We start from the raw sequence: 13449 nt of genomic DNA on the forward strand, positions 1-13449 counted from the left end.
AATGCGACACTGTGACCAAAGTCGCGGTTGATGCATTAAAATTCCAGCACCATCTTACTTTTGGGTAGATGGTGCCGTCATCCTGGGGGGTGTAAACCTCAGGCACCCACAATCACTGTGATTAGCTGTTCAGAATTGAACAGCCAATCACTATTTCCCATTGTTTCAGGCAATCTGATTGCCTGAAACAGTGATGTCCCAGCCTAGGAGCGAGTACCGATGTACTCGATTCTAGGCTGGTGCCTGGCATCGCCAGAACTGACTGATTGGCGCGATTGATTACATCGATCATGCCAATAGCGGGGCCCAGCAGCAATATGACCGTGCTGTGACCTGCCTAGGATCGGAGCTGTAAGAGCACTGATCCTAGACCAGTGCCTAACAACGCCAGGCATGGCCTGGACTCGTAATTGTCGATCGCGGCAATCTGCATCAATCACAGGGCACAGCGGCGGTGTGACCGCTCTGTGACCTGTCAGTCACCTGTCTGTGAGTGCACTGCAGGTCCTCACACTAGTTGAGGATTCCTGCAGTGTGGTCGCCACACTACAGGATCTCCTGCTGTGCTGGGACTTGTGGTGCTACAGAAGCTTGTGATACCACAATCCCTGCTGAAGAAAGAACAGAAGAAAGAAGAGACAACTGTAAGTGTTCTGATCTCTCTTCTTCCACCCCAATCTCGCCGAACTCTGTTAAGTGACACAGTTCACCCATCAGAGCTCGTGCCTGCTGTTTTCCACTTTTCTTTATAACCCTCCTTTTGCTCCACCCCTGTGCTCACATCCAGCAGCCGCTGAACTTTGGTAAGTGACGCAGCTCACTCATCAGAGCTTGTATCTGCTGTCTTACACTTTTTCTTTTCACTGACCCCCCCCCCCCCCTTTTTTTATTTATTTATTTTTTTTCCTCTCTCCCTGGTTGCTGCTTTTTCTTTTCAGACAAGTTTACTCCTAGCACTCTCACACTCTTACACACAGGTCCCAGGACAGAAGATGAAACCGTGCCCACCATTTCAGAAGATGAACCAGCACCCCCCATTCCTAACCCCCGAAAATCATGAGCCACTGATTCCTGATTTTTGTGGCCGACTCGGGATTTAAGTTTGACACCACTGGCCTCACAGAACTAGACTTTTTCAAAGTCTTTTTCTCTGAGGATTTTATTAACCTCCTGGTGGGCCAAACTAATTTTGTATGCTCAAATTTTTGCCACAAAACTCCAGCTCACCATTTTCTAACTGGTCTCCTGTAGACGCAGTTGAAATGATGCAGTTTTGGGGCATGGTCCTTCATATGGGGCTCCTGAAGAAGTCAGAATTTCGGCAATACTGGAGTGTTGATGTTTTATACAACACTCCAGCGTTCCGAATGGTCATGGGCCGGACACATTGAGGCCATCCACAAATTCCTGCATTACACTGATAATGCACAGTGTCCCCCCACGAGATGACCTCACTTTTGATAGTCTGTTCATCAAACACTTCAACAAAAAGTTTGGAGTGTACGTGCCCCGAAGGGACCTCTACGTGGATGAGTCCTTGGTTCATTTTAGGGCTCATACTACTTGAGTGAAAGACGGCCGAGTCTCGCATGGTAACACCCGGCTCTGCCACCGGTACTGGGATTTGCTGCACCCACTGCTGGATAAAGGTTATCACCTCTACACCGATAACTTTTGTAAAATATAAGAAAAATGTTCATCAGCAGGTGCAGTTATCCACAAAGATGCATGGCGTAGTGTTCAAGGCCGCATGTAAAGTTAATCCATAATGATCCAGCACATCTTCATAATAATAAAAAGTGTTTTATTCAAATCATCTTAAAAACATTGTTAAAGATCAAGACAGAATGGGATAGCTCATCCCACATGAGAATAAAACTTTACATGTTTCCACACCTGTGTGGGTCTTAATCATAATGAGTAAAAAACCAAAACTTCTGGAGGCTGACTTCATACACATGATGTGGCAGTGTCCAGTTACACCTACGTTCTAGCAGTAGGTTACCACCTTCTTGTCATCCCTAATGGCAATACCAATTCCCCTGGATCCCTTGGTGCGCCTGTTTGGGGTTGTGGAAGAAGATAATTGGGATCATTGTATTAAAATATTTCTCCAAAAAAAAAAAAACTGCTATTTTTGGCTAGGAAATTAATTGCTCTGAGATGGATGGGTTGTTTACACCCAACACGGAGATCCTGAGTAGAACTTTGTAAATTCTGGGAAATTCTATAAAATATGGGACTTCTGGAACTCCACACCCGTCACGATCTAATAAGTGCCTGAGAATATTGACGTGGAGGGGATGTGCCCAAACCACACTTACAGGTGCGGCGGTTTTTCCAGGAGAAATGTTAAATTTTAGTTATTGTTATGTAAATAGTTATTGGGTATTGATCTCAAAGTTTCGAGGTCGGCGTTATATGCGATCCAGTAAATGTATACTGAAGTTAGAATGAGTGGTTAGATGTATGTGAGATATATAACCGCAGTGTAACATTGCTGGACGGTTAATGACCAGACATGAGAGGAGCATGAACACTAATTCATACATTGTTTATTTTAATTTTGCAAACTAGTGTAATAACAAAGTGTTTATAGACCTGGGAAATGTGTTTGTTCTTATGTATATTTTCAATAAACAAAGTTAACCCTGGTGTGGAACCATGGGGTCATATAGACCCCAGCGCTGCGCTGAATAAATTGAAATATCTCTAAAACTGGTTAATCTCAGACATTGACCTTCTATGTATTTTCAAGTAACATATTTCTGCCTATGTTGATGATATTTTGAACTTGGTGTTAAAATTTTGTTTCAGAGTTATTTTCAATATTCTGTGTTTGGGACTCTCCTGACTCCATTGTACACTTATTATTTTTTTTATTTTATTTTTTTGTCTGACTTTTTTAAAAAGTTTAGTTTATTTACAATTATATTACTAAACCTGTGAATAAACAATGTCTAGTTCCAGATGACAAAACGGTGCGATGTTTGTCTTTGATCGAAGGGCAAGAAGACGGGATTTGTTTGCAATGACTGCAAGAAATTCATTTGTGATGCATATGGCACTGACATGCAGTGAATACGAGAGCTAAATTTATTGCCAGATCATTCGTTGTCATTATGTTTTTACTAAAATCTACACAGTTGCAGTTATTGTGCCTTTTTTTTTTTTTTTTTTTTGAATCTTGAATACTTTTAGTTATTAGTAAAGCATTTTGGTGTAACTTTGAAGTGATTTGTCATCAAACTGAAATTTGTTTGATTTCATAACTGTGTACTGAAATGATGACAGAAAAAGGCTTGATTATTCTGAACAGCCAGCATGTTCATTTTGAGCCTGGGGTCATATATGGTACCAAAGCCATGATAGATGGATAGATTTTTTTTTTTTTTTTGTTTTACTTGCAGCTTACGTTCTCGTGTGTATGTATATATATGTCTCCTTAATCGGATGTGCTTTTATTCATGGCTTTTCCTTTCCTGGTAGAGAATGGGACCTCCTCAGTCAGGAGGTGAAAGAGTTTCAGATCCCGTCCCTCTTGCAGGCTCTGTATTCGTGTCCGGCTTACAGGTAAAGTGAATTACTTATCACCATTTCTTAATGAAACCCCCCCCCACTAATTGCTTGTACTAAGGTCGGTCATCAATGAATGATTTGTGCTTGTCCGACCCCAGGACGCTCACTGATTTCAGAGAGCACATGGGGGTCCGCCTTCCATCTGAGCCCTGTAGAGTGATGGCGCCTGGTACCAGCTTGTAACGCTGATCTCTGTTCACATTGGTAGATTGGCACCAGCTGCAGTCGCACTTATCTGGATTTTGATGCTTGGTATGGCGATGTTGAGGCTATCAAGCACTGGCAATCCTTCATTTCACTGATTGTTGGGATCCCCGGGGTGGTGTTGTGACTGATCATACACTGATGGGTAATCCTGAAGGTGGATATAAATATGATATTATAGAAAATCCTTTTTAAGGGGAACCTGTCACCCCCAAAATCGAAGATGAGCTAAGCCCACCAGTGGCTTATCTAGAGCATTCTGGAATGCTGTAGATAAGCCCCGATGTATCCTGAAAGATGAGAAAAAGAGGTTATATTATACTCACTCAGGGGCGTGTCCGGTCTAGTCCGATGGGTGTCGCGGTCCGGGGCCTTCTATCTTCATAGGATGATGTCTCTTCTTGTATTCACGCTCCAGCATTTTTTGTCTGACCTGTTGAGGGCAGAGAAAAGTACTGCAGTGCGCAGGCGCCGGGAACAGTCAGAGGCCCAGCGCCTGCACACTGCAGTACTTTACTGTGCCCTCAACAGGGAAGTCAAAGTACGCCTGTGCCGGAGCCGCAGCGGGAAGACGAGAAGAGGATGTCATCGTATGAAGATAGGAGGCGCCGGACCACGACGCCCAGGTGAGTATAATCTAACCTCTTTTTCTCATCTTTCAGGATACATCGGGGGCTTATCTACAGCATTACAGCATGCTGTAGATAAGCCCCTGATGCTGATTGGCTTAGCTCACCTTTGATTTTGATATATATTTTCCAACAGTGGAATTACCACCTCCAAATAACAATTACGTCTCATATCCACCATGCATATTGCTGGTAAAAAGAGACATGGGTAAATCAATGTGTTATTTAAAGATATCCGTTATAAAATAAAGCAAGACAAGGAGATTTCATAAAATTACTGGGGATAAACCAGGTAAAAAAAGAACTGAGAAGAATGGGAATACCAAATCTGTAGCTGAGGCACTGTCTATAATACTCATTCGATAATACGTAAACTATTTAGCACTATGCATTTTGATTATCGTAAGAGCAAAATAGTATTAGTTTTTATAACAGATTATTAAGTAAAAAGTATCTAGTGAAAAAAAAAAAAAATGAATAAAAAAAAAGTGCCTCAATCAGATCATCACCCATAACCCCCATTGATTCTTACTTGCATGATCATTAGTCCTGTCCCGGATACCGATCAGTCACCCCGACAGCGCCGTTTCGCCCTATTGGCTTTCTCTTTTAGGGGCATGTGTATATAATTATTATTATTTATTTATTTTTTTTTCTTTCACTGACACATCTCAGCGCCCGGTTGACGCATGCGCAGATCAGGACAACCCTGTGACTTCCTGCTCCGCTCATTATGTGACGTAGAGCGTTTCACGCTTGCGTTCCAGGCGCGGAGAACAGGAAGTCACTGTTTACATTGAGGGAAGTCCACGGATCGACGCATGCGCAAACACAGACCGGTACGCTGACATTGAGATCAGCTGTGTACGGGGGGATAAATAGATGGGTGCAATACAGCGTACACATATGCCCCTAATTGAGGAAGCAAATATGGCGAAACTGCGCGGTCAGGGTGACTGATGGGTATCCGGGACAGGACTAATGCTCATGTAAGTAAGGGGATACATGGGGTTATGGGTGATAATGCTTATCATACTTACGATCCACTTTTTTCACTAGACACTTTTTACTTAATCTGTTATGAAAACTAATACTATTTTGCTCTTATGATGATTAACTATTTAGCACTATGCATTTTGATTAAGTATTATCGAATGAGCCACATTATAGACAGTGCTTCAGTTACAGATTTGGTATTCCCATTCCCCTCAGTTTTTTTTTTTTTTTTTTTTTACCTGGTTTACCCTCAGTAATTTTATGAAGTCTCCTTGTCTTGTTTTGTTATTATATTTGTTAAACTGATATTTTTAAATAACACATTGATTTTACCTATACTTTATTTTTTCACCTCCAAAAAAATGCACCGAAAAAAAGTCCGGAAAAATGAGTGTTATTGCCAGGAGGCTGCAAAAAGGCAACGTGTGAACACGACCTGATGGGGTAACGTGTCCCTGTATCTAGTTATCCACATGTGGTGAGGACGCGGGGGCTTTATACATGTCACACGGAGTTGAGGGTCCGTTCGTTTTTTCCTGTTTCCACACCCAGTAATGTGATGAATGTTGTCCTGCAGATTATGGATGATCAGTCGTGTCTGCACAGGCCCCACTAAGGATCCTGCACCAGAGGTGACTTATTTCTGGACACATTTTGTCTTTCTGTGCATAGATTGGTGTAACGCTGTCCTGGTTTCCCCGGAGGGTCCCAGATGTTGGATCCTTTGTCACACAATGTCCTAGTCATTATATCGATCAAGGACATACAAAGAAATCGGAGACTCAGCAGGGAGTCGCCTCTATTACTATGTAAATCACAGTGATATGCAGGGGGCTAAGCGGCACTTGTACTGGGGAAATAATTAGACAGGTGGTCTATGTAATTGCCATCTAGTGAAACGGACACCAGAAATGAGCCTTCTCCCTGGAGTCTGCTCAGTTGGAGGGGCTGCCCCAAACCCCCCCCCCCCCCCCCCGTCATGCTTTAGGCTCGCAGACAGTCCCATGTAATAAAGTACTCTCAGACAGTCCCATGTAATAGAGTACACTGAGCGTTATCTGAATTACACGTGTAATATTCCTCCTGTCCGTCTTACAGGTTACGGATGGGATTTCATTTACCGATCCACAAGATGAAGAGAGACCTCAAATGGATCGAGACATGCAAGAGAATCCCCCCACAGGCTCCCGATGGCTTCCCCAGGATAAATTGAAGGGACCATTAACAAGTCCAGACGTAAATCTCACTGATGGTCTTCCCTGTAGTAGCAAGATGGGTGACTGCACTGAATCTATGGCCGATCCGATATCATGTGTCATCAAGCAAGTGAGTGAAATCGGCCCCAAGACGTCACCCCGTAACAAGCGTTCCATTGTAACCTCACAAGAAGGGAACACATTGAAGCGACAGTCTGGTGACCCAGGACATCTGTGCGGCGATACTAAATGCGGGGGCTTGGGATACAGAGGGAAGACGAAACCAGACGGATCGGGAGTGACGCCGGGGTTCATTCTTGTATGTGAGGCCACTGAACAGAAGCTGCTGGGGCATCACAACTACAGTAAATTATCATACAGCCCCCCGACGCTGGATAACACCACGGCCTGTGCTGGAGGTGAGCGCCACTGTATGTAGACGAGCCCAGCTGTGTCTCCAGTGTGTGATACTTGTAGTAGTCTATTTAGTCCTAGCTTTATCTGATATTCCAGATTATCACATGCTTAGCATTTATCTCTGACCCTTTGTCTCTTGCATTAGCTCCTGGGGATCTTGGGGCCATTCTCTGGGTACAACACCGCCTCTTGCTGGCCACTGATGGGAGCGCCACAGCCTTTCGCGACAGTGTGATATACACTAGTGAGATGGATATCCCAGCGTGTGCGGAGGGGACTGCAGAAGGTAAAGCGGCCCTAGCATCGTCTCCTAAATCATATCCGTATAGTCCAGTTTCATCGCTGTCCTTTTCTTGTGTTTGTTTCTCAGATTTATTCTTCCTTACTTTTAATATGTCACATAAAGAGATCTGGTATGGCAGGCAGTGCCATTCCTGTCTGACCAGCATCATCCTGGATTGTATCCGACGCAAGACCCCCAAACACCTTCTCTGTAAAGTAATGAGACTTTTAAGCATGTACTGGGTAAGTCTACAAGACGTTGCATTATCAAGGTGGTAGAGGGTCCGACCCCGGCCAGACAGCGGTGTCAGTGTGCCAGCCTGACGCCACTACACTTTGGCTATATTCACACATTCTATGTGCAGAGACCGGCCGCAGCGGACAAGCTGGGAATCTGAGGGCTCCGGTGATGTCAGTGTGTACAGGGCTGAGGTCAGGAGTGTGGGCCAGGGAGGCAAATGCCCCCCCACCGGGCCACTCACCCAGCAGCTGTACAGGGTCGGCCGCCCGATGGGCGCTCACAGCAAACCGCACGGCCATGTCTGCTGTGCTGTACTGCACAGTTGCGGCTGGCAGCAGGGTTGCATCTAGATCAGAGAATATATCTATATCTATATCTATATCTATATCTATATCTCTATATCTATATCTATATCTAGATCTATATCTATCTCTCTATCGACTGGGACCATCATCCTATATATGTGGAGAGAAACTGGGGCATCCTACTAGATAAATGGGGGGGGAACTTGGGCCATCGTTATATCTCTCTAGGGTCCTCAATGTATAATAAGGGCTTTGGGGACCAACTTTATGTGTATTGGGGGCTGTAGGACCATAATTCTGTATATACAGAGCGGTGTGAGCACTCAGAAGACCTCATTTGTTATAAATGGCACAATTTTTTTTCTTTATCGCCTCTCATTGGGGGACACAGGAACCATGGGTGTATGCTGCTGCCACTAGGAGGCTGACACTATGCAAATAAAAAAGTTAGCTCCTCCTCTGCAGTATACACCCCACCGACTGGCATTATACTCTTCAGTTTAGCTTAGTGTCAGTAGGAGGTGGACACGGGTCTTTCATTAGACCCTGATCTACCTCAATGTGCGTCGTTTCTTTTCAGGTTTTTCCGGAGGGATACAGGGTGAGCAGTCACACCTGTACTCCCACAATGCGGACTATGAGTACGGCGTGTACTGCCACCCCGTATCCTCATAGATCCCTCACCAGGACCAAGATCCTAGCACACCAGCGTGCTTAGAAGTCCGGTCCTGGCTCCGTCCCCCACCCACTCGCCCACCAGAGCCTGTCGGTTGCGGAGACGAGGACGTCCATCAGCTCCCTGGACGTCTCATTTTTTTCCAGGTTAGTACCGGCGTGGGATGTCTAAGGTGAGTATTTTTTATTTATTTTTTTCTGCGGCCCTGTATCCTCAAAAAGGGGGTGCCTGTTAAGGGGTTCATTATGTGGGTCACATTTGTTCCCAGCTGCCGCGCCTATTCGGCTGCGGCCGCCCTCTCTCCTAGTTCCGGCGCGGCTGCCTTTTCGGTCTACTGCGCCGCTTATTATCTGTCACTGCGCTGTGCTCTCAGCGGCCTCCTTAAAAGCGCGGCCGTGCCACACCGCTTCGGGCCCCTGCGGCTTCCCTGCTCCGGCGCTGTAAGCGTCCGTTCCTTTCCTCTGAGCGCGGCGGCTTTGCCAGCCGCCACATCGCTTTGGCCCCCGGCGTTCTCCCTGCTCCTACAGCGGCCATTCTTTTTCATCAGCGCGGGGGCTCTGACAGCCACCGCATTTCTCCACCACTACTATCCGGCCACGGTAAGCGGCCGTTCCTTCTCCCTCAGCGTGGCGGCCTGCCAGGTCGCCACACTGCTTGGGCATGCGGCCGCTGTTAACGGTCGCTCACCTGCCGCATCGCTTCCTCCATGCGGCGCACTGTGCCTACGCCGCGGCCCTTCTCCGCCGGTCTCCTATTCCTAATTTAGGCCCCGGCTTCTGCCCGGGCCTACTTCCGGTGGCGGGCTCCGCCCCCTTCCCTCTTTCATCGGGCGGGCTTTTCTCCCGCCCGACAATTGCACTGAGGCACCGCCTCTTTTCCCTGCCCACCAGCGCCATCTTGGGACTCCCTAGCCACGAGCCCTCTCCTCCACACAGGATACAAGACAGCCGCAGATCGGCAAAATTGCGCCAGGAGGCCATTCCACACTCCTGCCTAAGGGTCCACTTCTCGCCAGAGGTCCATGCATGGTCAGCTTCACTCCGCAATCCGTCTGCCGTGAGTAGTTCTGCAATTGCAGACTGACACTCCCCTCTGTCCCCTAACCCTCTTGCATTTTCTTCACGGACCTCTCTAAAATGGGTAACTCTAAAGGGGGCCGCTCTCTTCCTCCTACTTCATCCTCCGCTCTGTCAGGCCTGCAGCAACCCGATTGTTCCCACCGCCCAGGATCCTCCGGCCGGTCCGCCCGAGAGTGATACCCCCATCCCAGGCTGGGTTTTCTCTGTCTCAATCGGTGGCCGATCTAATGCGGGTGTCTCAAAATTTCTGTTATCCGTGCTGGACCGATTACCTCCGCAGCCCCCACAGTGGCCAGCGGGTTGCAGGAGCCTCCGCCCGAGCCCTCCTTGATAAGCCGCAAAAGGTCCAGACAGGAACATCGGTCTGAGTCCTCTTCTCGCTCCATCTCGCCACACGGTCCTCCTCTGCGGTCGGCGTCCTCCCGATCCTTCTCCCCTGAATCAGGCGAGGCGTTATCTGATGAGCCCTCAGAGGACATTTCGGAGCTGGATTCTAACCAAATCGCCACCGTGAGGGATATGGTCCAGAATCTCATTGGAGCTATAAACCAAACCTGTGGCATTATGGATCCCTCTACGGAACCCGCAGATCAGGCGGTTTCGTTTAGACGGGCTATACCACCTAAGTTTTTCTCCAGAACTTACTGCCAATTGGACGGTCTCCCCCTCGGTGGATCCCCGTTTCCAGGCTCTCCACCAACACGGTGTTTCCACTGTCCGGCGGAGCAGCCCTGAAGGACTTTAACGATAGTTATAGAGTCCTTTGCGAAGTCAGCCTTTTGAGGCAGCTGCAGCCGCTTCAAATGCCCAGTTTTTGCTTCCACCTGGGTTTCGAAATCCCTTTCCAAATGGGCCAAAGAGCTCCGTCGAGATATCCTGGACAGAGCGCCTCCTGAGCAACTGGCGGAGTTTGCCATCCAGATTTCCCACGCGAGTGAATACCTGGTCTCCGTCTCTCTGGATGCCGCGTCTTGTGCGGCTCAGGCGTCCAGCAATGCCGTTACCATCCGCCGGACAGTTTTGGCTCAAGGCCTGGGGGGCAGACTTATGTTCCAAAAAGTCCCGCACCAGTCTCTCCTTTCAGGGCTCACGTCTCTTTGGTTCCAAGCTGGACCAAATCATTAAGGACGCCACCGGGGGTACAAGTCCCCTCTCCCCCAGGCTAATCCTCGTCGCCCTCTTCCTAGACGGCAGTTTTGGTCTTTTCGGCCTTTTTCATCGCCTCACGGCACCAACCTCCTTTTCTCAGCAGCACCAGAGTCCACAGGCACGTCAAGAGAAGAAAGCGGTGCCCTTTAGGCCCACTCCGTCCTGACGTCCTCGCTACTCCCCGGGTAGATCCTCCAGGCCAGGACTGGAAGATCCACCTCAGCATGACTCTGACAAGACTCCAACCCACCTCCCAGGTTGGGTGGCCGTCTTCTCTTTTTCAGGGACGTCTGCACCTCCGCAGTAGAGGATGCATGGGTCAGGGAAGTTGTATCCTCGGGATACAAGATAGAGTTCGTTTTCACGACCCCGGGATCGTTTCTTCGAATCCCGACCTCCCAGAGATCCCGCTCTAGTTCCGGGTTTCCTCGCAGCCATCGCTTCTCTTCTCAAAGCCGGGGAAATCGTTCCCGTCCCAGGAAAAGAACGGTTCACAGGTTTCTACTCGAACCTTTTTGTGGTACCAAAAAAAAAAAGACTGCAAGGTTCGCCCCATTCTGGACCTCAGATTACTGAACAGGAGAGTTCGTCTGAGACACTTCGGGATGGAATCCCTTCGTTCAATAATTGCTCCCATGCAGGCTCAAGAATTTGTGTTCCATAGATATTCAGGACGCCTACCTCCATGTCCCGATATTTCCTGGACGTCACCGATTCCTGCGCTTTGCGGTGCTCCCGGTACATTTTCAATCCGTTGCCCTGCCGTTCGGTCCCACAACCGCTCCAAGGGTATTCACGAAGATCATGGCGGCGCTGTTGGCCATCTTCAGAGTCAGAGGCCTGGTCCTTTTTTCCATTCCTCGACGACATCCTCATCAAGGCTCTGTCCTTTTCTCAGGCTCACGAAAGTCTGTCCGTCGTTCTCGACACCCTAGCCGTTTCGGGTGGCTGGTCAACCGGAAGAAGTCCTGCCTTATTCCTTCTCAGCGCATCATTTTTCTGGGCATGCTCTTCGACACTTGTTAGACCAAAGTCTTCCTTCCCAAAGACTAGAGATCCTCTCTATGTTGGGACATACGCTTGCTCCAGGGTCCTCGGCCTCCCTCCCTCCGATCGGCCATGAAGGTTCTGGGGAGGATGGTATCATCATTGGAAGCGATTCCCTTCGCCCAATTTCATTCGCGACCCTTTCAGCATGCCATTCTGTCTCAGTGTGACAGGTCTGTCTTCGCCCTGGTCCGTCCGATCCGACTCTTCTCGGGTCAAACGGTCTCTCAACTGGTGGCTGATGTCACCTCTCATCTCCCAGGGCAGGTCCTTCTTTCCAGTTCCTGGTAAGTGGTGACGACGGACGACAGCCTCCTCGGCTGGGGTGCGGTTTTTCGCCACCGCACGGTTCAGGGCCGTTGGTCGGCGCAGGGGTCGTCTCTGCCGATCAATGTCCTCGAGATTCGGGCCACCTTTTTCTGTCCCTCCACCACTGGGAAAGGATTCTCAGGGGGTCTGCCTATCCGGATCCAGACTGACAACGCCACCGCTGTGGCATATGTCAACCATCAAGGGGGGGACTCTGTGCTCCTTGGCCCTTGCTGAGGTATCCGAGATCCTGCTTTGGGCAGAGACGACGGCTCCGGTGTTATCCACGGGGCATATCCCCGGCGTGGACAATTGGGCCGCCGACTTCCTCAGCCGCGAGGGCCTCGCGGCAGGGGAATGGTCCTTGCATCCGGAGGTCTTCCATCAAGATTTTTCTTCAATGGGGGACTCCGGACGTGGATCTCTCGGCGTCTTGAATGAACAGGAAGATTCTGCAGTTCATCTCCAGGTCTCGTGATCCTCTTGCAGTGGGCGTCAATGCTCTGGCCATTCCTGGGTCACAGTTCGTGCTGCCCTACCTGTTCCCACCCCTTCCATTACTTCCCAAACTGTTGAAAAAGATCAAAGTGGGAAAAGGTGCCGGTCATTCTGTTCGCCCCGGATTGGTCCAGGAGAGCTTGGTTTGCGGAGCTCGTCAATCTTCTTGCGGACGCTCCCTGGCGCCTTCCAAACAGGCACGATCTGCTGTCTCGGGGTCCGATCTGCCACCCGAATTCTCGGTCGCTCAGTTTAACGGCGTGGCTGTTGAGACCGCAGTTCTAAGAGCGTCCGGCCTTTCGGACCGGGTGATTCACACCGTGATTCAGGCTCGGAAGCTTTCATCTTCCAGGATCTACTATCGTACCTGGAAGGCTTACCTTCGTTGGTGCTAGTCCAACTGCTTTTCACCTATGTCCTTTTCCCTGCCTTCCATTTTGTCCTTCCTTCAGGCAGGACTGGATTCGGGCCTGGCTCTTAGTTCCCGGAAGGGCCAGGTCTTTGCGTCTTCCATCCTCTTTCAGAAGACTGTAGCTTTTCGGCCACAGGTTAAGACCTTCCTTCAAGGAGTAGCCCACGCTGTCCCTCCGTACAGGGCCCCCGTGGTTTCATGGGATTTAAACCTGGTTCTGGACGTTCTGAGGGTTTCCCCCTTTGAGCCTCTCAAGGAGTTTCCCCTGTCGGTTCTATCTTTGAGGGTGGCCTTTCTTGTGGCCATCACCTTTATCTGCCGCTTTTCCGAGTTGGCGGCCCTGTCCTGCTGACCTCCGTACTTGGACATTCACCAGGACAAGGCGGTCTTCATGCCTCCGCCTTCCTGCCTTCCTAAGGTGGTTTTCCAC

General features: G+C 48.9%; 1 protein-coding gene across 1 annotated transcript in view; it reads left to right on the forward strand.

Annotated features, from left to right (window-relative positions):
- Positions 1-13449, forward strand: part of KCTD19 (potassium channel tetramerization domain containing 19) — a 44950-nt gene that overhangs the window by 13325 nt on the left and 18176 nt on the right. Inside the window, exons 10-14 of the mRNA XM_069738435.1 lie at positions 3490-3573; positions 5986-6040; positions 6507-7023; positions 7167-7307; positions 7392-7546. Of these exons, the coding sequence (XP_069594536.1) occupies positions 3490-3573; positions 5986-6040; positions 6507-7023; positions 7167-7307; positions 7392-7546 (952 nt within the window). The remainder of the gene's footprint in view (positions 1-3489; positions 3574-5985; positions 6041-6506; positions 7024-7166; positions 7308-7391; positions 7547-13449) is intronic.

This window comes from Ranitomeya imitator, chromosome 9 (assembly GCF_032444005.1).
Source record: "Ranitomeya imitator isolate aRanImi1 chromosome 9, aRanImi1.pri, whole genome shotgun sequence".
Lineage (NCBI taxonomy): Eukaryota > Metazoa > Chordata > Amphibia > Anura > Dendrobatidae > Ranitomeya > Ranitomeya imitator.